The sequence below is a fragment of the Mchenga conophoros genome, linkage group LG19 (assembly GCF_057382185.1).
Source record: "Mchenga conophoros isolate Kocher_MC1m ecotype Shallow Benthic linkage group LG19, M_conophoros_male_GT1.1, whole genome shotgun sequence".
Taxonomy (NCBI): domain Eukaryota; kingdom Metazoa; phylum Chordata; class Actinopteri; order Cichliformes; family Cichlidae; genus Mchenga; species Mchenga conophoros.
Window position 1 is genome coordinate 29717598 of NC_140544.1, and position 27627 is coordinate 29745224.

General features: G+C 40.7%; 1 protein-coding gene across 3 annotated transcripts in view; it reads left to right on the forward strand.

The window, feature by feature from the left end:
• The window catches only part of tmem63c (transmembrane protein 63C), a 42392-nt gene that overhangs the window by 2710 nt on the left and 12055 nt on the right, over nt 1-27627 (forward strand). Inside the window, exons 1-13 of one of the 3 annotated variants that reach the window (XM_085258260.1) lie at nt 10173-10486; nt 12508-12733; nt 19351-19430; nt 20216-20303; nt 23189-23226; nt 23913-24055; nt 24852-24903; nt 25007-25115; nt 25830-25903; nt 26034-26114; nt 26193-26313; nt 26508-26641; nt 26793-26915. In XM_085258260.1, coding sequence (XP_085114386.1) covers nt 12524-12733; nt 19351-19430; nt 20216-20303; nt 23189-23226; nt 23913-24055; nt 24852-24903; nt 25007-25115; nt 25830-25903; nt 26034-26114; nt 26193-26313; nt 26508-26641; nt 26793-26915 — 1253 coding nt within the window. In that variant the 5' untranslated portion in view covers nt 10173-10486; nt 12508-12523. Of the gene's footprint in view, nt 1-10172; nt 10487-11581; nt 11675-12507; nt 12734-19350; nt 19431-20215; nt 20304-23188; nt 23227-23912; nt 24056-24851; nt 24904-25006; nt 25116-25829; nt 25904-26033; nt 26115-26192; nt 26314-26507; nt 26642-26792; nt 26916-27627 lie in introns of those variants that run through there. The other 2 variants (XM_085258258.1, XM_085258259.1) reach the window with 2 other exon arrangements.

Sequence of the window (27627 nt, forward strand, 5' to 3'; positions counted from 1 at the left end):
ATTCCATCTGTCATCTAACCACAGCATTTGTTGGCTCGGGCTTTGTTCTTTTGAAGTCTTTAGTAGAAAGTAGGCGCCCTGCTATTTGAGATTCAAGCTGTGAATTTTTACTGCTGTTCCTCCGAGGTCTATCACAGTGATGCTGATGCATGCAGCGCTGTCACTGATGTATTGTGCACAGACTTTCACAAAGAAGCACCCCGCCATAAACTTACCATACAATGAGGAGTATCAGATATTCACAGTCATACATAAATGTCAGACTGTCTTTTGATACTTCATACTGACAGTGCCTTTTGTGGGCTAGCATTCATATCAGATAAACCTCCTTAGACATTCAGAGAGGTCACAGCAGCAAGAAACAGCATCAGATGCTGTAATTTTCAATTTCTAGTTATCAGATGAATCTGTACGTATTAATCAAATATTTCGAAGCAACTATGCTATATATTCATTGCAGTGTTTTTAAATGTGAATATTTTCCTTTTTTGTTATGAACTGCTGGTCACACAGTACAATATGTTATTCTCCGCAGGTATGTTTATTAAAATGATCTGGATATCTGCAACAAATTAAAGTCCATTAAAGTTCTTTATTAATGTTTTCCACAGTAATATGTGCATATATTGCACTCAGCTTTATTTTCAAGCAGCTGTGGTGTTTAAAATAAATAGACTGTACATGTATAGGTTATATAGTGTGTAATGCTGATAATTATATCTGTTTCCGTAAGTCTCTCTTTGATTAAACCATTGCTGATTGTTTGCCTGGCAATTTTTTGTGTGCCAAGTAATTAAATGCTACTTTTTTATGTAAATATGGTTTAGATAGTGACAGAGACGTTTGTCCAGAATAATATTTTCCAACAGACAGGATTTTATGGTTGACGTGGAGGTGAGGTTTATATTGATTGGGGCTCAGGTTTTCTCACAGGCCCAGTTTTAGGATCATCTACAGGAGAATTTGCAGTGTAAGAAGCTGTGGGTGGAATCGTCCACATCCTGTGTGGTGTGCAGAGAAAATGCAGCTCAGAGAGGTTCTGTGGTTACTGAATAGGTCAGGTACAGTGTAATCAAGCATTCATATCTTAGAGCCAAGAATCACAGATGCTACATTGGTCCTAATAAGGACTGGCCCAGTCCACACAGCAACAGCAAGGCAGACACACAACCACAATCTCTCGGGGCCTTCTGAGCATGTGCAGCCAGACAGGAAGCAGGTGTTAGGTTTGTTGAGGATAGCCTGTGTGTGCAGTCATCGCTCCAGTCATGCAAAGGCTCATTCAGCCTTCGGAAGGAGGCTGGGTGGGGAGGGGACGGTGCGTTAACTGTGAACTCTGAGCAGACACACCTCAGTGATCTGTGTTTGTGTGTCTGATGTGATAACGAGCAAGTTGTGAAAAGAATAAAGCCCCCTCCCTTTCCCTCCACTGAGCAGGTGGTGAGCAGATTGCATTAAAACCTCCGCCCCAATCCTCCTCAGCCTCAGGCTGAGTCTGACAAGGGCTGCCCATCCACACATCCTCCGCCCAAAACCCTTCACAGCAGAGGATGTAGCTCCTGCAGAGTTAGGAATAAGATGCATTCACACATGACATCCCTGTCACAACAGCAACAGTCTACCAATCAGATGCACCACATAATAATGGAAATGTCCCCAACTCACTAGCTCAGTGTGAAGTTAATGAAGAATGTCTTGCATGTCTTGCACTGAGATGGACAATCAGAATGTGTTTAATTTTCGATTGTTCAGGCTAGGGCTGCCACGATTAGTCGACTAGTCACGATTACGTCGACTATCAAAATCGTCGACGACTGATTTAATAGTCGACGCGTCATTTGAAGCTTTGTAAGATCCCAAAAGCAGGAATAAGTAGCAGGATTTAAGAGTGTAATAACGGACTGAAACAGAAGATGGCAGCACTGCATGTACAAGGATGCCAGCTGCCGTTAAACCCCGAAGAAGAAGAAGCTGTGTCCCAGAATTCATAGCGCGGCCCAGCGCAGTTGTCAACAATGGCGGCAGCTAGTTAGTTTTAATATTACTCTTATTATTCTTTCTGGGTCACAAAATAAACGTTTAACATATTTTCAGGCGAGAATGTAGCTGTGTAAACCTCAAATATCTGCTCAGTTTATCAAGACACCGCATATTTTCAAAAGCGCTCCGACGTTTTCGGAGGCGTCTGTTACCCACTAGCTCAATAGCTAGCCGGGGGCCATGAGAGCACCGGACTCCCGGCAGATCGTTTTCAAACCCACCGCCCTACTCAGGTTAAACATATACAAGTCACTTAGATAACTTAAAAATGTTATTGTTTGGCTTTTTTCAGTATTTTATTTGTTCCTGAGTAAATCGGCTGAGTTTATTAAACTCCACCGAAACAATCTGCACATTTAATTAGAATTCAATTAACTATCATCTTGTCTTTATTTTTAGTTAGCACAGACCTTAAACACTTAAAGCTGTAAGCTAATGATAGTTATATAAGAGCAGATGCTGCTGGTGCAATAAGCTGTACTTTTACGTTCAATGGATGATGATCTGATTAGTCGACTAATCGCAAAAATAATCGGTGACTAGTCGACTATCAAAATAATCGTTTGTGGCAGCCCTAGTTCAGGCAGAACTTGCCATCTATAAATGTAGCCGATAAGCCGAAGAGCTCACATTATTATGCTCCTGATTTTGTAAATGCACTTTCATCCCTGGACTTTGCTTTGATAAGAAATTATTAAGCTATTATTGATCTTCTGTTGGATTATTTGAGGGCTTAACCATGTCCTGCAGGAAAAGTACCACAGCTGCTTTTGAGTGTGTTGGTGGAAAACTACCGGGGGGGAAATCTACAGGGGGCATTCAGTTTTAACCCCTGTCTACTACAGGGGGTTAGACAGAATAATATAAACTGACTCAAGGTGTAAAGTCACACAATTACAAATGCTGCAATGATTGTCAAATGCCAGTGTGAGGTGGAAAAAATACATGTATGTTACTGGGAATTATGCAGGTAATAGACGAAAATATAACTGTACAGGCTAAAACCTGAAATTATGAACATAATTATTGCCGTGCTCCATTTGTTTTTGCTTTTTGTTAATTGTTGCACTGTTGAAATTTTTATTTCTTGTTCATTTTCAGCCAACAGCTAAAGCAGGCATTGACATGATGCAGAAATTGTAGTTCAGTTAATGACTGCAAGGTCAGTCTTCAAGGCTACTGGTTAACCCTAAACCAAAAGATTCCCACCATCACACTTCAAACTTGGCATCGTGTTCTTCTATTGAACAGCTGTCCTTGCTCGGCACCAAATATGAATGCTGCATCTGTCCAGTGAACATTATTCCAAAGCTTCTGGTCTTTGACTGTATGTTAATTAGTAAAATTAGCAAAATGCAGTCTTCACTACATCACTCACTACTAGAGATGGACCGATCCGATATTACGTATCGGTATCGGTCCGATACTGACCTAAATTACTGGATCGGAAAAATAAAAAATGCAATCCGATCCATTAAATATCACGAAAGCACCTCACAAAACTTGCAACACGCCGTAACTCACCTCAGAACGTTAGCACGTCGGAGCAGTATGCATCACGTGATAGAGCGGCTGTGGCATGCGGGACCTGTCGGTGGTCTGGATAGCATTTGGAGCTTTGCTAGCAACCCGGCATTTCATCTCCGACAAAGTTATCCCGAGAGAAGTAAAGCAAGTGTGTAAGTCCATCTCTGAATGTTTGTAAAGCATTCCTGCGTTAAGCTTAACAAGCGATATATGGAGCGACTGCCTCTCCTGCTGCTACTTCAATCATGAAACTGCTTAACGATCAGCTGATCGGCTTTTCTGTCGCGAGTCCATCTCTCTGGTTTGTTTTTGGCCCACTTTGCACCAGAAAGAGGAAACCAGCGGCTGAACAACAGAAGCACGTTTAAGCTTGATAAGCTGTTGTTAGAATGTATTTAATATTACTTTCTACTTGAGGATCTTTTTCTACGTAGCTGACGCTGGTAACTGTGCAGGGGCGGATCTAGCAAAGTTTAGCCAGGGGGGCCGATAGGGCATTAACAGGGAAAAGGGGGCACAAAGACATACTTTTCTTTCTTATTCTCATTTAAAATGTCGAGCTTTTAATAAATAATTATCTGACACCCAAAGTTTTAATTTGATGCAAAATGAATAGAAGTCCATTACTGTATATAGTAACTATTAAGTCTAATATATATACCCTAGTAAGCTATAGTACTTTTTCCTTTGGGAAGGTACCATCTGTGCAGTCTGCAATTCTGTTGAAGAAAGATGTTGAATCTATTTAATATTTCTTGAAAAATAATTGATTTCTGTGCATTTTTTTCACACTGCATCAAATTAAGGTTGATTACGTCGATTAAGCATCATGAGGTGGAGCGTGAGGGGTGGTTCCCCATTTTTTATTTATTTATTTTTGTTGTTGCTAGGAGTTGGAACCCTATTAGTTAGGTTGCTTAATATTTATGCTAAGTACTCTTTCAAATACCAGAATAGGGAGGATGGTGTAGGTTTAAGTTTATTAGATTGATCAGTATTGCTGAACTATGAAATAATTTTTTTTGCATACAGGTATAACAGAATAGCTTTAGTGTAGTTGTTGTTTTAAACTTGAGTATGAACTTATACAAAATGCGGCAAGATATTTAAAAAACAGTTTTGTTGATTAAAAAACACTATATCGGATTCATATCGGTATCGGCAGATAACCAAATTTATGATATCAGTATCGGTATCGGACATAAAAAAGTGGTATCGTGCCATCTCTACTCACTACAGACCCTGCGATAAAACTTTGGTATTCCTTACAGAGCAGATTGCTCTAAAGCTGAATTTTTTATCATCAGCCTTTCCTAATTTGTTAAATTTTTAAGGCTTATTTACATCAGAGAATAGTGTTTGGCTCTAGCCTTGCTGGATATCGCAACAGCATATAAATCGTCTAGAGAAGCTGCTAATAATAATAATAAGATACTAGAGAAGCTGCATGGACTTGGACTGCTGCAGGAAGCAGGCTTCGAGTCATCTGTATCTGATGCCAGTGGCCAAGGGTCACTGTAAGCAGTGTACAGAGAAACAGAAGCCAAAGCTTCTCAGCTTGAATGGATTCTCGATAAGTGCTTCAGCCACTGAGGTTTGTTTCACTGTCTGCCCTTCAACATGATTGACAGGAGAGCAAACGCATAGATTATATAAAAGAAAAATATGATCCTCCTTTGAAGTTTGATGAGGCCAGACTGGAGGTTGCACTGACTCCCCATCTCATCTTGAAGTACAAAGCATTACAAAAGGAAAGAGTCTGGTTATCATGGTAACCTAGCTCTCTCTACATAACCCTCTCTTTTTACAGTCTTTTAGGTGATACCATTATTAAGCTACGAATTTTCTCCATTGTAGCTTTAAGGTTTTCATCAGAGTCAAGTGGCAGTTATCTGTTAAATTTTTTTGTCTACCTCCACTCACTTTATCCCATACATCTCAGCACGAAAGGTCGGAGGAGATCTCCCACTATGTGTTCTCTCATGCAGTTTCATTGGCTTTTTAAAAGTCAAATAAAGAGAGATTCTTTATGCAAAACACTTTTTAAAAACTAGGATTTTGCTAATTAGGGTCTCACCTTCAGAAAACCCTGCAGGGCACGGCTGACAAAAAGAAAAGTTCATGCATATTCTACCAGCTCCGAGCCGTCACAAAAGCAAACGATAAGGGAAATGTCAAATCTTTCCTGTCTGTGCAGGTGCGGCCGTCTCGCGCAGAGAGGGCATATTTTGCAAACACAAACAGAACAGGGGGAAAATGTTTAACAAGGCTGCAGTCAGTGCAGTCAAGAGGAGAAGCGCGCCTCTGAAGTCGTGAATGTTTTATTTATGGCGATTGCAAATTGTACTCGGGGTTATATCATAGTTATGGTGACAGTAAGTTGATTGGGTGCAGAGGTTTGGAAGTCACCAGAAGTTTACATTTTATATATAGTTCATTTCTCAGGAAAAACGGGCCCATCGCTCTCTCGTTCTCTCAGGCAGGGGATATATCTTGATCCAGCTGAATGTTTTACGAAGGAATGGGAAGTTATACAGAGACTGTCCACCAAATACTTTATGGTATTTATTAGCCTGTGGTGCAGCTGGGAATTAGAATCCAGCCTCTCTGAAGCAAATTTATATGTAGAGATTACGGTTTTCCCTGACATGGATTTTATATCATAGCAGCTTCTTATTTCAGCATGACAAATCATCTGTGAAGAGATATGGCACAGTTATTTAAAGGATAGTAAAAGCTAATAGTGGATGCCAACACTTGGTTTGAATATTTATTTCTTTATCTTGCTTTCACAGCCCAGCATATCCAGTGTCTTTGATATGGCGCTATATGGTGGAAGACAATGCAAGTTTGTTTGGCCCAGATTCATGGCACAGAAAATGGATCCTAATGACTTTGGAAGCCTCCCTGTTGTTTTTCTTAGCACCACCTGTTATTTTTGTTTTTGGTGTGATTGTTTAATAGTTATTGATGCCAAATTTGCTTCACACATTCATGTCCCTGTCAACATGGATTCCACTCACTTAGGTGAACCCACTGACTTCTCCTCTAGTGCCATCGAGAGATCAACAAGAGTATAATCAAGTGTCTTCGAGCTAGTGGGATTCCCATCAACCCTCAATTGGTTGGACAGGTTTTGCCTTCAGGACTAATTCTTAATAGCAAAGATTCAACAAGGTGCTGGATTTTGGTCCATATTGATTTGATAGAATCACACAATTGCTGCAGATTTGTCAGATGCAGATCTGCCGTTGCACCACATCAGAAAGGTGCCAAACTGAATTGAGATCTGGTGACTGGGGAGGCCTTTTGAGTACAGTGAACTCGTTGACATATCTTCAGGAAACCAGCTTGGGATGATTTGAGTTTTGCAACATAGTGTGTTATAGTGCAGGAAACAGTCATCAGAAGATGGTACACTGTGGTCATAAGGGATGGACAGGGTCAGCAGCAATACTCAGGTAGGCTAAGTCTTCCATTGGCCTATTTTTCTGATGTTGTGCGAATTGTAGCCTCAGTTTCCTGTTATTATCTGACAGGAGTGGACTACAGTGTGCTCTTCTGTTCCTGTAGCCCAAGTCCTTTAAAGTTTGTGTTGTGCGTTCAGAGATGCTCTTCTGCGTACATTTGTTGTGGATGTTTGAGTTACTGTTACCTTCCTAGCAGTGATGGGAATAACGGCGTTACTTTTTTCAGTAACGAGTAATCTAACTAATTACTATTCCTATCGTTACAACGCCGTTACAGTTACTAACAAGAAAATGCGGTCCGTTACTATTTTTCAACAAACAGACGGTTGAAGCTGTCTTCAGCTTACCGCATCTTATATCAGTTGCACAGAAGTAGCTGTAAGTAATCTGGACGCTACAGCTTTAAGCAGCTGCGCGCGCTCGTAACTATAATTAATTACTTTTTCAAAGTAACTTGCCCAACACTGCTTCCTAGTAGCTCAAAGTGGCTATTATCCTCTGATCACTCACTTTAACAAGGTATTTTCAACCAGAAAACTGCAGCTCACTGGCTTTTTCTTTTTCTGACCGTGATCTGTAAACCCTAGAAATGGTTGTGTGTGAAAATCCTGAGAAGATCAGCAGTCTGACATACTCATTGTTATTGGTGCATGTCTGGTGCACAAAACACGTTGCATTCAAGGTTATTCAAATCATTATTCTTCAATATTCTGATACTCGGTGTGAACTTCAAGAGGTCGTATTGTTGGGCTGATTAGATATTTGCATTAGCAAGCAGTCGAACAGGTGTACCTAATAAAGTGCCAGTGAAAGGGTTAGTGCTAATTAGCACATTTTTGCATTGTCACCATCATTGAGCTTGTTGACATGTAAATATTAGCTTTTTGCTTATAATACTATCATCAGTGTTTCAATATGAGGTTCTTTTTCTTTGTGTTTTAACAAATAATTTGTAGGTAATGACACAACAAAAATAGTCTTTTGAAAAAAATCCAGAAGCTGGTTTCATCAAAATAATATTAGTAAGGGCATGAAATATGTCTGGATTGAATCGCAGTTTACCGCATGTGATTGATTTGTTGATGAACAGTGAAATTGTTTTGTCTGACACACACACACACACACACTTGTACATTCATGACTTGAGAAAACATCACACTGAGTTATATTCATTCTTAGGAGCCTCCTTTAACCTTCACTACTTCTAAAACACAAAAAATATCACAGTGAAAAATACTGTTAGGTCCATAATGTGTTGGACTGAGATTATGTAGTTTTTATCACGAACGTCACCACAGCAGATGTTAAATCAGATAGCCAACGTGTGTTTGAAATGCAGAGTTTTTACCTTTAATTCAAGGAGATTTAAAAAAATAAATTGCACTGTTTATGAATCACATTTTACAGACAGTGCCTCATTTTTCAGTGTTCAAAAGCAATTGGACAAACTAGCATAATTTTAGATATAAGGATTTTTTTTTTAAAGATACTTGGATTAAAATCCTTTGCAGTCAAGTACATCAAGTGTAGAATCAACAGACAAAACTAATTGCAGTGTTTTCGCCCTCGAGATGCTCTACCAGACCTTCAGTTGGTGCTTGTTTTTTTTTTTATATTTCTGCCTTCAGTTTTGTACTTAGAAACTGAACAGCATGCTCTGTTGGGCTGAGATCAGAAGAATATCCAATTTCTTTGCTTCCTTGTCTTGGGTTGCTTTTGCACTATGCTTTGGGTCATTGCTTGCCATCACCAGTGTGTGAATGTGTGCGTGAATGGGTGGATGACTGGATATGTAAAGCGCTTTGGGGTCCTTAGGGACTAGTAAAGCGCTATATAAATACAGGCCATTTACCATTGTCCATTTGTACTGTGAAGCCCTATTTGATCAGTTTTGTATTTGGCTCAATCTGATCAGAGAATACAGCCACGGACACTTTACAATTCATCCGACTGCTTCTAACAGCAGTCACATCCACAATAAACACCAGTGACACAGTTCCACCATGCATGCTCATGCCATAACATTATCTCTACCATGTTTGACAGATGATGTGATAATCTTCAGATCATTAGCTGTTTCTCTCCTTCTCTATACTTCTGAATTCTGATATGAATTTTCAGACTTTTTTAGAAGGTTTTTTTTGGCGAAGTCTAATCCAGCGTTCTTGAGTGTAACCGGTGGTTTGCACCTCTATATTTATATTTATGAAGGCATTAATTGATTGTAGACTGACACACTTTCTCTCAAGTGTTAATGACTTGGGTTGATGTTAAGAAGTTGTTTTTCTTAACTATGGAAACAATTCTACCATCATCCACTTTAGTTGTCTTCTGTGAATTTCAGGCCTTTTGGTGTTGCTGAACTGGTCAGTCTTTTTTTCTTTCCTCTCTAATCCTCTGGAGTCAACGAACCCGCTGGTGTGTCCAAATCACATGACCAGTTTAAGATGGCGTAGCAATAAGACGCAGCCTCGCTGAGTCTCTGTCTCAACTTGTGTGGAAAGTGCAGACTTTTTAATCTTAACAGTGCAGTTATGTGAATTTTATTGGCAGTTTAATGCAGTCCTACCTCACAAAAACAGACTGAAGCCAGCAAAATAACCATGCCTATGTTTCCCATGTTGTGGACACATCTTACTGTAAACAACACTACAGAAGCATTTCAGATATTTAATAATGTGACAGTGTTGCTCTTAAACTATGTAAAAATAACCGTTACAAAAGCAAAAATGTTCCGAATCACATTTAGTGTTATGTTTTAGATCATCTCAGTAGATATTTGGGTTCAGGTGTTTGCCTTAGTTTGATATTGCTGCTCTCCCAAAGTGTGGTTAGGGTTGGCACAGACAAACACAAACATCCATCAGCTGTTTTTCTGGTGCACTGAGCAGATTAGATGACTTGAGCTAGGTTTTTCTTCTTTACAGCTTGCCATTTTTTCTGCTTGCCCGACTCAAACTTAGGTGTAGCTCATCAGAAGCTCACGGCTCCTGTATTGACTTCAGCATCTGTGATGATAATAGTCTCACTGAGCACAGAGGAAAGATACCACTCATTCTGCCAGCGGGAAGCACAACACTGCTTCACAAGCCAAACATCAGTTTGTAATCTGCTGCGTTGGCTTGGAAGCTTGATTCGGAGGAGGAGAGATGTGGGAGCAGAGGGAGAGGCTTAAAAAGACTCCGGATTTGCAGAGTCAAATAAGCTGGAGGAGAAATGGATACCTTGGGATCAGCATTAGCATGTCTGAGCGTTTAAGCACGAGGGTTAGGACAGAAAAGAATAACCATGGAGTCGCAGCATTAAACTGCTGAGTCATGCTGTGACGTTTGTCCAAATGTTGTGCAAAACCACTCCACAGTCAGCCTGTATCCTTCAGCATCCTGCCCGGTCCTTGAGGTGCAGAAGAAGAGTTTCACTGTTTGCATCAGCAGCCGGCAGCAACAGAAGTAAGTGACTTGTCTGGTAAAGGAAGGGGGGAGAGCTCAGTGGGTCAGTAGAGGTGTGTATAAGCTTCTGCAAGTCAAAGTAAAACGTAGCATGTTTTCAGTTTATACTTACCTTGCGGTCATCATTTCTGTTAGGAAGATTGCAAAAGGGATAGAGCTGTTGTAGAAATAAACCACTTAGATTTAGTCTGTTAATCAGACAACTTGGACAAAAATAATCTCCAAAAATTCATCATCCAGTAGCTGCAGGTATAAACTACACTCATTTCTTATAATTTATGTGACAAACTACTTAATGGCAGTAGGAGTTTCTGTGTTTGTTTAGTCAGAGCACAGCGTTCGCTCTTTGTGCCATAAATGTATTTGTTTACTCGTCCATTTTTAGCGCTAAAACAATCCCTTTGTTTATACTAATGGCTCAAATTCATCACTGGCAAAGGGAGAAAAGGTGATCTATGAAACAGAGTGTGTATGTTATGGATTCAATTTGTGACCAGTCCTCAGGGAATCTCCTTCCAAGTCATCTCCACAGGGAGGATGCTGCTGTATCTGACAGCATCTGAATATTGACTGTAAGCTATACAGTTTCACAAGCCCTTCCTGGGTTATATTTTTAACTTTCTGCTCCTCAGACCTTTTCCGAGTGTGACGTACAACACTCGGGCAGCACTACCATTGATCTGCTCGCCTCCTACACGAGAAATCTTGCTGTGCACAACATGAGGTGTTTGGTAAATGCTTCAGAAAGCTGTGATGGAGCTTCTCAAGAAGTGACATCATTGGTGCAGCGATAAATCATCCCTAGATTAGGTTCAGTAATCGTTGCCAATTTGATGGCTTTTAGTCTCCTTTCCTTTTTTCTCACTCTGGTACCTTTTCATTTCTTGGCTGCCGTTTCCAACTGCGACTCACGCAGCGTATTTACTACAGAGCATGCCGTTCTGTGACAGCAACAACATCTCGTGGAATATTATTTTCACCATGAAATCTGGTCGTTTATGTGAATCTGCAGCACTGACGCGGAACTTTGTCAGCACTGCGTTTCGGCTCCATTTCCTCCGAATGTTTATTTAGTAAGGAGTGTACACAAGTCGAGCAGCTGGGAGTGGGGACTGTATTGATTGAAAATGAGGATGGTGTGTGCTGGAGGACAGATGGTTCAGGCCTTCATTCTGTGGTCATGGCAGTGTGAGTGATCATATCCTGTGCACGCTTCACAATCTGTTCGAGCTTGCAGTTGGGTTTGTTGTTAACTCTTGTTGGGCTTGTTTGTATTTTTTCTAAAGAGCATCCGGTAAATCTGTTATCCAGTTTGTCACTTTCATGTAGCATCTCTACTTCCATTTGTCTGATAAAGAAAAGGAGCAAACGGATCAATTGTAGCTAATGGACCGTGATGCTCATTAAACTGATCCTTGCAAATGCAATCATAACTGCACTTAGAGTGTGTGTGGCACTTGTCTGATGAAAGTGAGTCACAGCAGTGAATGAACTTCCAGTTTCACAGATTATTGCTAACTAACAGTGTCATTCTGATTCTTTACAGGCAGAGGCTGGGTATTCAAAAGATGGGTGCAATAACAACAAAGACTAAAGCTGTTTAGAGTGACCCGTGTATTCTTTGAGAGATGAATTGCCACATTATTTATCACACAAAATGAAAAGGATGGCTCATAACCCGTGAAGTAAAACTCCTCATTTAGCTGGATTGGGTGCTACCGCCTAACTTGAAGTATGAAGGTGGTTCTTGTTAGCTAATATTAGCACACTTTAGGTATATAACACTGCTGTGTAAGTGTAGTTTATATACCACCTGTGACTCTTTTAAAGCCTTTCATCTTCAAAAATGAGGAAACTTATTTGTTAAACAGATGAAGTTTACATGTAATAAAATGTGCTTTTACAATGGAGTTTTTAGCTAAATGCTAAATATTAACATGTTAAGATAATGCTAAATTAGCATTAGTTTAAATACTATGGCTGACACATTGTAAGTGATGCTCATCTGTATTTCCCATTAGATATGGTCCATTGCTGATGGCTCAGTCTGAGCTGTTCGTGACGAGAGCTTCCCCTGTGGAGGCGAGGCCCGTGGAGCTAGATGTTCTGGGGTTCCTGCAACGTTTTGGGGATGAAAACAGCACAGCTGAGAGATGCTACCGCTCGCACTCCCACAGCAGCGTCCTCCAGGGTCTGCCATTTGGTGGGGTTCCCACGGTCCTCGTCATCAATGTCGTAATCTGGATGGTAAAGACTCAACCAAACTAACTAACACTCAATATTACTACACAATAATACAGAGCTTCCCAAAGTGTGGGGCCCGCCCCCTAGGGGGGGCGCAGAGCCATTGCATCGGGGGCGCGGTATGAAAAGGGGAAAAAAAAAAAATGCTTGGACACTGCTAGCACAGGGCGCCCGAATATGCTGAATATGTTTCCAAAACTACTACTAACTACTCCTACATTTTGGAGATGTTAGCTCTTTATACAGTAAAGTTACAGTGGGATACAAATAATATCAGGCTCATCCTGCCACGATTTAATCCCCCGGTTCAAATCACGGACAAACAGTATCCCACAGCTGTTTATGTTTTTGAACCCATTTTGCACAGAGAGGCATTTTTTGAAAAATGTATTGATATGTTGAATATTATTACACAGGAAAAAAACAACTACATGTAAAATAATGACACCGTGACGCCTCTGCCTTTCTAAATGGAGGGACAGTAACTGCGTGTGTGTATGTAAGCCTGTAAAACCTGAAGATAGTCAGATTAACAGTATTTAGTTTCTATCTGCCATTCTGCAATTCCTCTCATGTAAACAATAACGTGGCGCACAGCTGACGTGAAAAAAGGCACATACCTTTGACGTTGCGTGACGAACTCTGTATTCCTCGTCCACACGTTAACGCAAAAAAAGGATTTAAAAAAATCTCAGTTATCGGTGATTCAAAACGCCGTTTACGTGTGGACGAAACAGCTGCGTTTTCAAAAATACCCGTGTAGGTGCGGACGTAGCGTAAAAGAGTTAGTAGTTTATTTTATTACTAGCTGCAGATTACTTGTATTTGCTTAATTGTTTACTAAATGTTTGAGGTGTGAAATAAACTGCAATGGAGCAAAATATGGGCGTGTGGTTGGAGGATGTGTTTGTGCGTGCGCGCGCACCCGGGGGGCCGCGAACATTTTTCTTGTAAAACAAAGAGGGCCCAGCAAAAAAAGTTTGGGAACCGCTGCAATCATACAACAAAGTCACAGTAGCATGCAAAAGTCTTGAGCCACCCTTCATGTCATTGCATTTTCTTTCCAAGGAGCCAGACTTTTCGTCATTTTTATTACGTTGGTCCTGAGTAATAGTTACCTGAGCTTTGTGAAGGTCTCTGGGCTTTTTTGGCTGATTTTTCACTCATTATTAGTCCCATTTTGTACCCAATCATTTTCCAACTCATGTTTTTTTTTTGTTTGCTAAACCACTTAACAGTAACCTATGAGTCATTCAAAGCATAGAAAAGGCACCTAACTCAATAGATGAGCCAGTGTTGTGTCTAGATATTACAGATAGCTTAGCAAGGAAGCAATTTTAAATGGTATCTTTAGGCAACAACAGAATTTGTTCCCATTTCTTTATCTGAATTTATGAAAAATGCCAAAGATAATACAGTTTGACAGGCATTAAATCTTATTTTTGCATCAACAAGGTTATTCCCAAAGAGTTATTAGCTGGAAAACCTGACATGAATCAGCGTGGTGTCCAGTGTGTCCTTATAAAATCTGATAAAACTGGGCAAGTGGAGGAAAAAAGAACAGGTAGCAGATGAATAGCGTTCACTGAGATGCATCTGGCCCTTGAGTTGATCCATCTACTGTTTGCTAAATGGTCTCAGTGAAAGGGTGGCTGTGAAGAAGCCATTCTTATGGAAGGGAATCAGGGAGAAAAGGCTGAAATATGCCAAATTATACAAGAACTAGACTAAAAAAATCAGTGATAACAGGCCTGGATTGATGAATCCCAATTTAGTTCAAATCACTGTGAATAGTTGACCTCCTAACTCTTTCATGGCATGCATTTTAAACTTGTCTTTGCTATTTTCTTTTACCTAATTTTTGTTTCTGATTAAAGTTAGATCCACACATGAGGACATTCACTTTAAATTTCGATAGAACAGTTGCAGTATATGTCCTCGTAAGTGGATATCAGGCCCTTGTAGAGCAAAATGTAGTATTTTCTTCTAGACAACCCAAAATGTGATGTCCACATATGTGGACACCAGGTCCTAGGAGGTTAAGGTGGTGTTCAGAAGAGAGTTAATGTCTACAGCCACCTATAAAATGTAGAGGAGGCTCGGTCATGGATTGAGGGTCTATTTTAGCCGGTGGTGATAGGGACGGATTTATGAACATAGAAAAGTATTGTCAGACAATACGGCAACACCTTCTTTTTTCAGCATGACACTGATCCCAAACACACTGCCAGGGGCCATACTTGGATACAAGAACACACAATGGAAAACTGTCAGTCATGGATTAGCCTCCCCACAGCCTGGGCATCAACATTACTGAACAGTGTGAGATCATTTTGACAGAGAATGAAACAAAAATATACTTTATTTCCACATATGTTTGCGCAAGTTTCTGTAAATACACCTATTTCCAATTTTCATGCAAAGTATAAAGACATTAGGAAATCCCAAGGTTTTTGCACAATACTGTAACTCTGTAGCGTCATGGCAAATTGAGAGATAAACTTATTTCAAGTCCTATGTTGATATTATCTATTCCTATATTGATTAATCTACTCACTATTCCCTTTTTGTCCAGCAGAAAGTAAACAGTGATTTGTCTCACAGCTAATATTGTTCAGAGACTTTTTCTCTGAGCGTGAAAAAAACAGAATATCTTTATATTCCAGAAACTGAAACAGTGGAGTTTTGTATGAAAATAAAAATGAGATTCTTGAAAGTTATTCTTTCCCAAATTATAAATCCTTCAGCTTTGGTAAAAGCACATAAACATCTTCCAGTTTATAATATTTGTGTCACCTTCCCCTTTTGTATATTTAGAGCCAAAATCCATAACATCTGCACTAAACTACCTAATCTTACAACTCTGACAAGGTCAGTAGCAAGTTGTGGGAATTACTATATCCTGTATAACACTTTGCATATGGAGTCTTTTGCATAATTATTGTGATCTGTGCATGCACAATCTATAATCCAAATGGAAGTAAAAGCACTGAAAAAATAAAAACCTTCAATTGCTGCAGGACCAGGATAACACCACTACCTTTACTCAACCTACCATAGCTTTTCAAACCTATCCACCGTGTACGGAGGTTGACCCAAACACAGGACTCCAAAGATAAAAGGTTAACTCAAAAGGCAGCTTCAATGTTGAACTCCTACAAAGATACAAAAGAAATGCAGGACAGGAGTAAAAAATCCAAAAACAGATAATCTTCAAGGAGAACATGATACTAGGAAAGACACGGCCACAAGGAAAACTTGACAAAGGACAAAGGGAGACAATAACTAATGAGGGCAGAAAAAACAGGTGGGAATTTCAAAAGCAAATAAGTAATAACAAAACAAGGGAAGTAACACTCAACATATAACACGCATGAGAGGAGAAACTTTCACAATAAAACAGGAAATCTAACTAACACCGAGACAGTCTCTCAACACAAAATTGACACAGACAAAAAGGTAAACAAACACAGAGACACGACTGACTTCACAAAGGAGACACAACAGGACAAAACCCAGAGAAGAAACTAAGGGAACAGAAAGGGAACAGACAGGGAACCAGTGAACCAAAAGTCATCTATAACTAGCCTAGAGACACAAATAGGGAACCATTAACAATAAGAAAATAACAGAATACAAATAATAAAAATCACAAGGAAACTACCAAAACTCAAAATCCTGGGTCACACATCAGGGACCCAACTCCATTAGTTTTGTTTTTTCTTTTTAAAAAGCTCTTAAACAGGATATAAACCAGTCTCCCTGGTGACAAACTTGTGATCCAAAGCTTGACTCCCACTTGTTCCGCATGATCATTCAACAAACAAGGAGCATCAGGAGGATATCAAACACTGATTCATGTGTCCTGGAAAAGCTAGAAACACACAGAAAGCTTCATGTTTTTTACTAATTGCATGACATCCCATTGATTATGCAAATTTCGAACCAAAACTCTTACAATTGCATGTAACGTCAAAGAGTCGTGACTTGTTTTGTTACCACCACTCCAACCTCCTTCTGTAGACTTTGTTACTCTTTAAAAATTGAATTTGCACTACAGCCCACTTGTTTGAAATAAACCAAAGGCTGGGGCAAACTGCGCTGTCCTATCAACTAAAGGCTAAATGCCAAAAATAGAACTTTAAAAAAAAAAACAAAGGAAAACCTTTTCTGTGTGTCTAATATTGCTACAGTGCGTGCGTGAGGGGCCTGAACCAAAAGGTCATCCTGTGCGCGTATCTGTGGCACCAGCAGCATCTTACAGAACAGCAGTAATTGACGCCCAAGGACAGAGACTTTTGAACAGAGATCTCCGATGTTGTTCCCGGGGCCTAGCTTGGGAGTCACCGCACCTAGTGCTCCGATTACCACGGGGACCACTTATTTATTTATTTATATATATATATATATATATATTTATATATATATATATATATATATATATATATATATCTGTGCTCTGTGCACAGAGGCACTAATCATGGCAGCACAAGAACAAGCTCTGAGCACAAGATCCATAGAGGCTGGGGTCTATCACACCAGGCAAGACCCCAGGTGCAGGCTGTGTAAAGATGCCCCAGAGACAATCCAGCACATAACAGCAGGGTGCAAGATGCTAGCAGGCAAGGCATACATGGAACGCCATAACCAAGTGGCCGGCATAGTGTACAGGAACATCTGTGCCGAGTATAACCTGGAAGTCCCGAGGTCAAAATGGGAGATGCCCCCAAGGGTGGTGGAGAATGACCGAGCTAAGATCCTGTGGGACTTCCAGATACAGACGGACAAAATGGTGGTGGCTAACCAACCGGACATAGTGGTGGTAGACAAACAGAAGAAGACGGCCGTAGTGATCGATGTAGCGGTTCCGAATGACAGCAATATCAGGAAGAAGGAACACGAGAAGCTGGAGAAATACCAAGGGCTCAGAGAAGAGCTCGAGAGGATGTGGAGGGTGAAGGTAACGGTGGTCCCCGTGGTAATCGGAGCACTAGGTGCGGTGACTCCCAAGCTAGGCGAGTGGCTCCAGCAGATCCCGGGAATAACATCGGAGATCTCTGTCCAGAAGAGCGCAGTCCTGGGAACAGCTAAGATACTGCGCAGGACCCTCAAGCTCCCAGGCCTCTGGTAGAGGACCCGAGCTTGAAGGATAAACCGCCCGCAGGGCGTGCTGGGTGATATATATATATATATATATATATATATATATATATATATATATATATACATATACATACACACACATATGCATGCAGAATCACCATTCAAGTTATTTATTAGGACAGTCAAAATGTGGTGTAGGCGTGAATGTCAGTGATAATGGCTTAAAGGATTTTTAATTTGTAGTTCTCTTCAGGAAAAGGCTGGAAAAATAAACCCAAACTTTAAACTAAACCAGCGCCTTGCAAAAAACAAAACAAAAGCTCAATGCTTTCTGTTTGTCTCCTCATTGTCTGGGTTTTGCATAATTATGTACAAGAACAGAGAGAAATACAAACACATTATGTACATGTCATAGACGTCAAGTTAAATCTGCACATTTTAACGTCCTTTTTTGCAAAGAATAATACAGCGTGCGCACTGTTTACAAACACAGATGCATTTCTTTTCCTCCCGTGTTCCAGATAATAATAGGCTTCCATTTTCAGCTGTCAGCTAACTCAGTTCCACTGTCAGGCCTCGTCAGGCTTGATCTCTGCGCTGATAGGACTTCTCCATCTGCCACCTCCATGTTTTAATTGGCTCATTTTTATCAATGCCTGGTTGTCAAGCCAACAGCGAAGGTTGAGCGCTGTCTCTTAATGACGAGCATGAGTCAAAGCGTGCTTCCCCCCAGGTGACGGGAGCACGCCTCTGCATCAATTCCATCATCATACAGAATAAATCATCAGTGGGACTTGAGGAGAGCGTGCCCACGCATAAAGACAGAATAAACCGAAACAACTGGGAAGAGCTGGGCCAAAACGATAATGGAGAGATTCTTATTGTGCCCTGACTGCTAATGTAAACACAGGCTGTTTATTCATCTACAAGCCCCAGTCAAGTCCTCTTGATTGTCATTGCATGGCTTTAGAGTGAATCATTTGACATTCATGGGCGCTTTCTTCCTATTAGCACAGCTGTCACCCCTTATCCACTAAACCTAATGTCTTTTCAGTTCAAATGAGGTAATAATTTAATTGCTGCAATTAAAATCAAACAGTCATCACCACTTTTACTGCGTTTGTCAACCTTCATCCATCACGGTCCAGTTATGCTCAATGATATTTCATCAGGGAAGCTCAGCACAAATCCACTATTGTACAGGATTGAATAGGGTTTTATTTTGGACCTCATTGTTGTGCTCAGTTTGCTCTCCATTTGTGGAAAATGGGAGGTATTCAGCTTGACCGCGCTCATTTTTTTCTTTCTCACTGAACAGCATATGTCCGCGTGTGCTCGCTGATCTATTTCTGGACCACATAGCATACAGACAAAAAATGCTTCATTAATGCTGTGGCATTTTGAATCTGTTGTTGTAGACTGCTTTTTCGAGTGATTTTAGACAGAATCAAGGAGATATTTTATCTAGAGTATAATGAGGACAGAGACTGTGTAAAATTGTTTTTCTGTGTTTGTAGTTTTTACTGCTGATCTTCTCATGTCTGAGGAAAGCTGCTTGGGACTACGGCCGCCTGGCTCTGCTGATGGAGAATGACAGGTAAATCTCTCACTCAACAATATCAGTTAAACTCTGACAGCTATGGCAACTTTTAACATGTAGTAAGAAGCCTCAGTGGAGAGAGAGAATTGATGCTCTAGCTCCCTCTGCTGCATGTAAGTGGTGGCAAACTGCCTTGCTATACTTGAAACACTGATAATACTTTACTGTATTTGTTTTATATTAACAGTGAAAGTAAAATTTCATGGGATGGTCAGAATTTATTCTTCGCTTAATTCTCTATTGAATGTAAACACTGAATTGGACATTTAAGCATGTTATCTATCTTATATCCACACCTATGGTCAATTTAGAATAACCAGCTCACTTAACACTGTTAATGTTTTCCATCCAGGTTCATGCAACACTCTGCAGCAGTTTTCTTTGTGCTCGCTCCGAATCTCCTCTTCAGGGGAATGTGGGCTCGATTAGTCCTGCCTGACCGACGATGCCCTCGTAGCACTTGAGGGCAAGCAGCATCTGTTCTCTTTGCCAAGCGGTCGTCTCTCATTGTAATTCAATTACCCTGCTTAATTTGACATCCTGTTGAACTGTCAGTGTTATAGCCCACAGAGACAATCCACAAATTCAACTGCTGCACTTGTTTCACCATGTGAACTGGACCACATGTTATATTATTTTAATGTCTTCTGTGTATGCACAGATTGATCCCAGATGGGTACAGGGACTGCAGCAATTACGGTACATCTTGGTGTATTAATAAAGCCATGTCCGGCTATGATCACCAGGATTCTGTTTCTTTGTGTGTATTCTTCCTTATGCAGTCTCACATCCCTGTTTTATGGAGAACCAAGTGAGAAAGAGAAGTCGCCTTCAGAATCCAGTCCCTCTGACTCTGAGACCAAGGACATGGTATGCTCAAATCTTATCTTACATTTTTCAAAGGATACCTCATAATTTATTTCCCGTGTTGCAACATTCTTGTTGTTCTTCTGCTCCTGCTTCTTCTTCTTCTGCTTCTGCATTTCAGGTGTGTTTTTATTTCACATCATCAGACTAGTTTAAAGCCACAGCAGACAGTTGTTTTCAGTTTCTGGCAGAAGTTATGACGAACACACCGCATACTCATGTACCAAATAAGAGATGAGCTGTTGAACATAGTGGAAAAACTAGCAGTAAAATATTTTATGTGCTTATTAGGGGTTTGGAGAGTTAGCAGTCAGCAGTCACATGTGATAAATTAAAGCTGGTGAATGTGTAAAACACACTTGCCAAACGTTGGTCAGTTCTTTGGTTATTTCATGCTTTTAAATAAGCAGTTTTTGCTGACTCTGAGCTAGTAAACTGGATTACCGACCCAGAAAAGAGCAGTGCCTCATCTTTGTTGAAAGAAGCTCCCCTTAATCTTCTGTTCTGACCACGAAGAAGCTTTGCCATGGAATTTTTTCTCTGGACAATCTAGGTCAAAATACATGCAGTCATGTGGTGGGGAAAAAGGAAGATGTGAGCTAACTTCTCAGGAGTGGACATCCCAACAAATTAAACCCAAGGTCAGAGTACAGCAGAGTACATGACAGTACAATTAGACACAAAGCTGAGCAAGTCTGTCTCGTTCAGACGGTTTGCCAGGAGAAAGCCCCTCTTCTGTAAAAAGAACGTAAACAGCCTGGGTTAGGTTTGCAAAATTGCATCCGATGAAACCGCAAGACTTTTGGAACAATGTCCTTTGAACAAATGAGGCCAAAATGGAGATGTTTGGAAATAATGCACGGTGCCACATTTAGAGAAAAATACAAATGCCTCTTACCAGCTGTCAAACATGGTGGTGGAGGGGTGATGATTTGGGTTTGTTTTGCAACCTCAGGACCTGGGCACCTCGCTGTTATTGACTCAACCATGAACTTCTCTGTATACCAGAGTACTAGAGTCAAATGTCAGGACGTCTGTTTGACAGCTATAGCTTGGCCCAAATTGTGACAAAACACGTGACAAGACAATGATCCCAAGCACAGCAGCAAATCTGCAAAAGAATGAGTGAAAAAGAAAAGAGTGAAAGTCGTCCACTCGAACTCGAGACCTCAACCCGACTGAAATCCTGTGGTGGGATCTTCAGAGAGCTGCAAATAAAAGAATGCCCACAAACGTCAATCAACTGAAGCAACATTGTAAGAAAAAAAGAGGGCAAAAGTCCATACAGGATGATGTGAAATACTGATGAAGTCATGTTGTTGAACTAAAGCTACTAAATCAGATGGTGTACTTAATTTTTCACTGTGAATTTTTTTTCTGCAAAGCACTGGAAACCAGGAAGGGGGCTCATAATGGGATAATCAATACAATCAATACAATAGTATCGGAGTACTCTGCATCAGAAACCCCACTAATGCAAAAAGCATTTAAGTATTATCAACAAAGATCTGGATGCTTAACATGAATGAATGTGCTGTGTGACTGTCGTAGAATTAGATACTATATCATCTGAATATCGTCACTCATGCATTAATGTATAAGTAGGCGTTTATTATTAGCAGCAAATCAACTGGTGCTCATTTCGAATGTTTCGTATCCAGCTGCACCGAATGAATGTTTTCACTGTGGATTAATCTGCCAATTATTTTATTTTTGCGAGATTTCATTAGGCACGCTAAACAATTATTGCAAATGTTTTGGTAATTGATTCACTTGACTTACTGGCTAACAGATGAATGAGTTCATATGTGCTTGTATAAATTGTTGAGCAGCTGAATTCATAAAAAAACATTAACATTTTAAGCTTTTTATGTGTTTGCGTGCAAAAATCATGATTTAAAAAGTATCTCGTAACTAAAAGAGACAGATAACTGTAGCAGGAAAAAAGTCATTGAAGTGACATATAGCAGAGAAGAATCAAAAGAAGCTAAAATTTGTACTTAAGCACAGAAAGCTGCTTGACTAAATGCACTTAGTTCCAGTTCACAACTGCACTGAAAAGCTGCAGCTGACCCTTTGCACGTGTCTCTCTCTTGATCAGTGACCCATGTTCAGCTTTATGTTTGTGGCGTGCATGTGTATTCTCATGCATTTGGCGGCAAAACACATCCAAACAAAAACATCAGTCTGCTCACCGAATGGCTCTACAGTGCCACTAGTGGTTAAAAATACCACAGCATATTTTTATGCACTATAATAGTGTAATTAGGGCAAAGAGGCACCGTGTTTGAGGAGGAAAAGGGCAGATTCCAGTCATCGTTACACTGCAAATTATGAAGGAGAGGGCCTCATTTTAAAGAAACACTATCATTACCAATAACATTGATGTTAGACAGTCTGCCAGTCTTCCTGATTATGTTCTTGTGTATTTACACTAATTATACCAAGGTGTCACAGTTAATTTCCCAGTGATATACTGATGTCTAAAAAAGCTCCATCCTGAGCTTCCATAATAAGTCCTCAAGTCGTCACCACCAAGATGGCACCAAGTCAACAGTTGTAAGAGGAAAGTTTGGATCATTACTCAGCGGGTCTGTCTCTGACTCCATGGCACCTGAGTGATAGACTGAGGTCATTCCCTGCATGTTTATAGCAGTGTAAGTCAAAGAGTCAGACTGGAGTCATCGTGCTGTGCCTGCACACAGCTGAGACTGCAGTAAACTGATTACAGCTCCAGACCTATTAAATCTCCATCTCTGTGTCACTTTGCAGACCGTGTTACTATTCAAATGGAGGTTGAGTACAAGTCACCAGATATATAACTGCCGAAACGTGTAATATGTCTTCAATAACCAGTTCACTGGCTGTTTTATGATTCTTTTTTTCAGGGCTTCTGCTCATGGCTGTCATCGCTTTACCATATGAAGTAAGTAAACCTAAAGCAGCTGCTCCTATAATTGTTTCATCCTCCTCTCATCTTGGCTTCCAACCCTTCGCCAGCCTGTTGTCTTCAAAGCTGATGTCACCATTGAACGTGAAAGTCTGGTCTTATATCTCACTTAGCAAAGAAAATGTTTAAAAAAAACAAAAGAGTCTAGGCTCATGCGACCGCTGGTGCCACGGTTTCCTGTTGAATATTTGCACTTGCTCGGGTCTCGACTCCACACAACAGATTTAGAGCTATAAAAAAGCAATTTCGGTGGTATCCATGGTTTCCATAGTATTATGGTGGAGTTTGGGTGCTTCTGTTTTTAGCTCTCCTTTGCCAGTGGCTCACCCTGGGATCCCAGGCGAAGTGCAAACCCACCCTGTGAGTTCTCGATGTGTGGGCTACCATGAGACCAACGTGCATTTCTTTTCTTTCATGCCTTTTTTTCTATTTTATGACACTGGGTTTCCTGAACCTCCCTGATCTGGTAACCACAGATTCTGACACCAAAGTAGTGGTGCCACAGTTTTTTACTCAGGATGAGGTAGAAGCTGTGAGGGTCATTTTTATCCAGGTTCGGCCTGTATGGAGCCACTGCCACATGAAGAAAAATGTGCATGTTTATCACGCTGCGTGGAAAACCTCTGAGATTCTGAGAATGCATCTTCTTTGTTCTGTTGCAGGGATGAGGAGATCCGAAGTAAATGTGGCATTGATGCCGTGACATATTTGTCCTTCCAGCGCCACATCATCCTGCTCATGACAGTGGTTACCCTGCTGTCTTTGGCTGTAATCCTGCCGGTCAACATTTCCGGGAACCTCCTGGGTATTTTGGTCTTGAAGTGATGGTCTAGCTAGCTCACTGAAAAGTCAAGGGATATCCTTAACCTCCGATAACAACACACCGGACTCTTCATAAAAAGAGAAGTTCGGTTAAATGCACATAAACTTTATCTTTTAACAATTCATGGTACAGCTGAGTTTAAAACAACCCGATCTCTTTCAAAACTTGGAACAAGTCAAAAGGTCAGTGAAACCAAAATAAACACTGATTACATGCACAAAGGCTGCACTTCATCTAAAGGGAGTCACTGGCACACCAGTGGCAAGTCATCAAGCACTTGCCCAAGTCTGATTATAGAAATAGAAAGTGCTTAATTTCCTCTTAACATACACATGTAGGTGCCAGGGGTGGGGCGACACACTAAACAGGCTGCTAAATAGCAACAGAAATGCCTTTTTGGCAGTTGTGTGCTTATTTTGTAGGAAGTGTTGAGGAAGCCTTTCCACTACAGGATGAAGTCTATGAGGAGTGGGGCTGTCCACAGTAATGTTTTTATTACTGGTGGTTGTCACCATCATTAAATAAAATGGCCAACACCCATAGGCAGGCTGCCATGGTGACGGCAAACAAAGGGTTCCCAAGTTAAAACAGCGCAGTTAGGCATGTTTGAACTTGAACTTCATTGAGATGGCTGATATTTCATTTGACTGGATGGAAAACATTTTAGTATTGCTTCATTTCTTGGCCTCTCCCAGACAAAAGAGGGGAGGGGCTTCCTTTTAAGTCATTACAGAAATTAAAACGTCTCGCTTTGTGTCACGTTTTATTATCTCTACAGGAGACAGTCCTGAAAACTTTGGAAGAACAACCCTGGCGAATGTTAGTGCAAAGTAAGTCCAGCAATGCAGGCATGACATCAGATCTCATGAAGCATCCCAGAGCCGCGAGCAAACCTGGGCAAATCTGTAATTGCTCTGTTTATGTTCCTTGAAGGGACAGCTTTCTGTGGCTGCACAGCGTCTTGGCTCTGGTTTACTTCATTATCACGTTGCTGTGTATGGCTCACCATTCGCTGCAGCTGGAATACAGAGAAGATGAGAAGGTCTGTCATCATCCAGTCACACTTTATACCATCAAGGTCCATCCAGCAAAAGATAAAGTCAAATTATTGAGATTCTAACCAAAAGGTCTTTTTTATTGTTTCAAAAATCAAATACAAGAAAAAATAACACAGCAAAAATATTTTAAAACAAAATTAAATGTAAAGACCGACGTGCTCTGGATTTCTGGCTTCTCCCTAGGTGCTGCATTCCTCTGTTAAATGCAGAGAATAGGGCGTTCCATTGGTGATCAATAATGATATCATTGTTTTTTATTATTCATTTGTCTTCAGAGAATAAGACTATAAAGATCTATAAAAGGATTCTGCAAACCACCAACTATTCACCCACTTAGTTTGGCATGTTAGCATGCCTGCGTTCTCTGATTAGTGCAGTTAGGACTGATGGGTTTGTCATTACTATTAACATTTCATCAGAAACTAAAGAAATGGAAAAAGGAATAAGTACTCTTGTATTAAAAGAAATCGATTTATGGATCATCCTGAGAAGTTTTAAGTCAAAGTCCTATGGCAGTCCATCTGAAAGTTAATGAAACTTTTCCTTCCTTAACATGTAAACCTTAACAATGAAACTGCGATTGATCTCTGTGGATCAGAGAAGTTTACTACTATATAGGCAACAACCTGGCATTGGCTTCCCTAGAGCCGTTAAAAGAAAGTATAACGGATTTATTTATATTGTGTTATTTATTACAGGTGGCTCGGACACTGATGATTACCTCCATACCCAAGGAGATCTCTGACCCAGGACTCATCACCAAACATTTCCAGTACACATGTTTTCTTCATTAGATTAAATAATCTTCCTGTGTTTGATTGGAGAGCTGTCTATCATTTTATTCATGCACATCCACACTTAGAAAATTCCTTATAATGAACATTTTTTCTTGTTTTCACCAGTGAGGCCTACCCAAGCTGCACTGTCACCGACATCCGGTTCTGCTTTGACGTCCACAAGCTAATGAGGCTGGACTTGGAGAGGTACGGCGGCTTTTACGGACTGGAGCATCACAGTTTTTGATCATATGGTTCTTGTCTGAGGACACTGTCGTTTTTCAGGCGCAAGGCAATGAAAGGCAGGCTGTATTTTGCCACAAAGGCCCAGAAGGAGGGAAAAATCATGATCAAGACTCATCCGTGTGCTCAGATCTTCTGCTGTGACGTCTGCGGCTTTGAAAAGGTAAGATTTGTTCATATCCTTCTGTGTACAGTTGCAACTTAATTGCACTGCATGGGAAGAGAATCACCACTGGATGGCACTGCGATGCAAAAATAGGTAAACACAAGCAGCAATGTGATATTTTTGCCAGTGTAAATCTGAGAGTGAAAGATGAAGTGAGCAACATATCCTTTAACTCTTTTTTTTTTCTGCAGGTGGATGCAGAGCAATACTACAGTGAATTAGAAGAGAAGCGGACAGATGAGTTTAATGCTGAGAAGAACCGCATCACCATGAAGAGGTTGGGCATCGCCTTTGTGACCTTTCGCGATGAGCGGATGACTGCTGTGTGAGTAAACAAGAGCGTGACACTGAGGTCTGTGTTTGATAGGTTCTCTCATCATACAGATGCAGTCACGGCAGAGAGTGACCACATAATTCATGGTAACGTTGCTGAGTAGTGATGCAATGCCTTTTGAACATCTTGTTTTGGTTTCCAGCATTGTGAAGGACTACGGTCGCGTGAACTGTCGTCGCAGGCCCCAGCAGTCCAGCATCAGCACCGTGGTGCAGTCGCACAAATGGGACGTCAGCTACGCACCTGCTCCAAGTGATATTATATGGTGAGAACTGTCACGTTTGTTTGTGCCCTAATGTCTTTTAAAAGCTCAAGCTACTCTTGGATTTTCTCCTGATTGTCTTTGAAGTCTCAGTTTTCCAAATTGACAGCTGTGTGAGTCATTCTGATCTCTTCATATCGCCATGGTGACCTATTCCAGCACACACGCTGGGTACACCCTGGGCAGACACCCATTCACATCTACACCACGAGAAATGTATTAATCTAACCTGCTTGTCTACTGACTGTGGTAGGAAGCTGGAGCAGCCAAAGGAAATCAAACAGAAACACATTTTGAGCACAATGTCCAATTTTACATGACTTGTGCATCATTTAGACACATTTCCCTGTAATTATGCCTGACATATTTGGTATCTCTGGTAACCTGTGGATCAAGACTAGACTTCAGATCGACATTCTGTGGGTTTTAGTCATGCTTGTTTGTGCAGCTTTAGCTTGTGAAGTTGGACCTAAAGGGTCCAATTTAGAGCTGAGGTATGCATCATGCAAATGTTGCTTATTGAGACTATTTGATCCCAGTGTTGCTTTTGATACTTTTGATCACCGTAATTTTGGTTTTAGAAGCTCGGGCAGTTGGTGGAACAGCTTTGATGTGGTTCTTCTCATAACTCTCAGGCAGACCTTTGTTGCTTAGTGGTTGTAATAACTCTGTATAGCTGTATTTCTGTCTTGTGGTGTTCCCCAAGTTTCTGTTG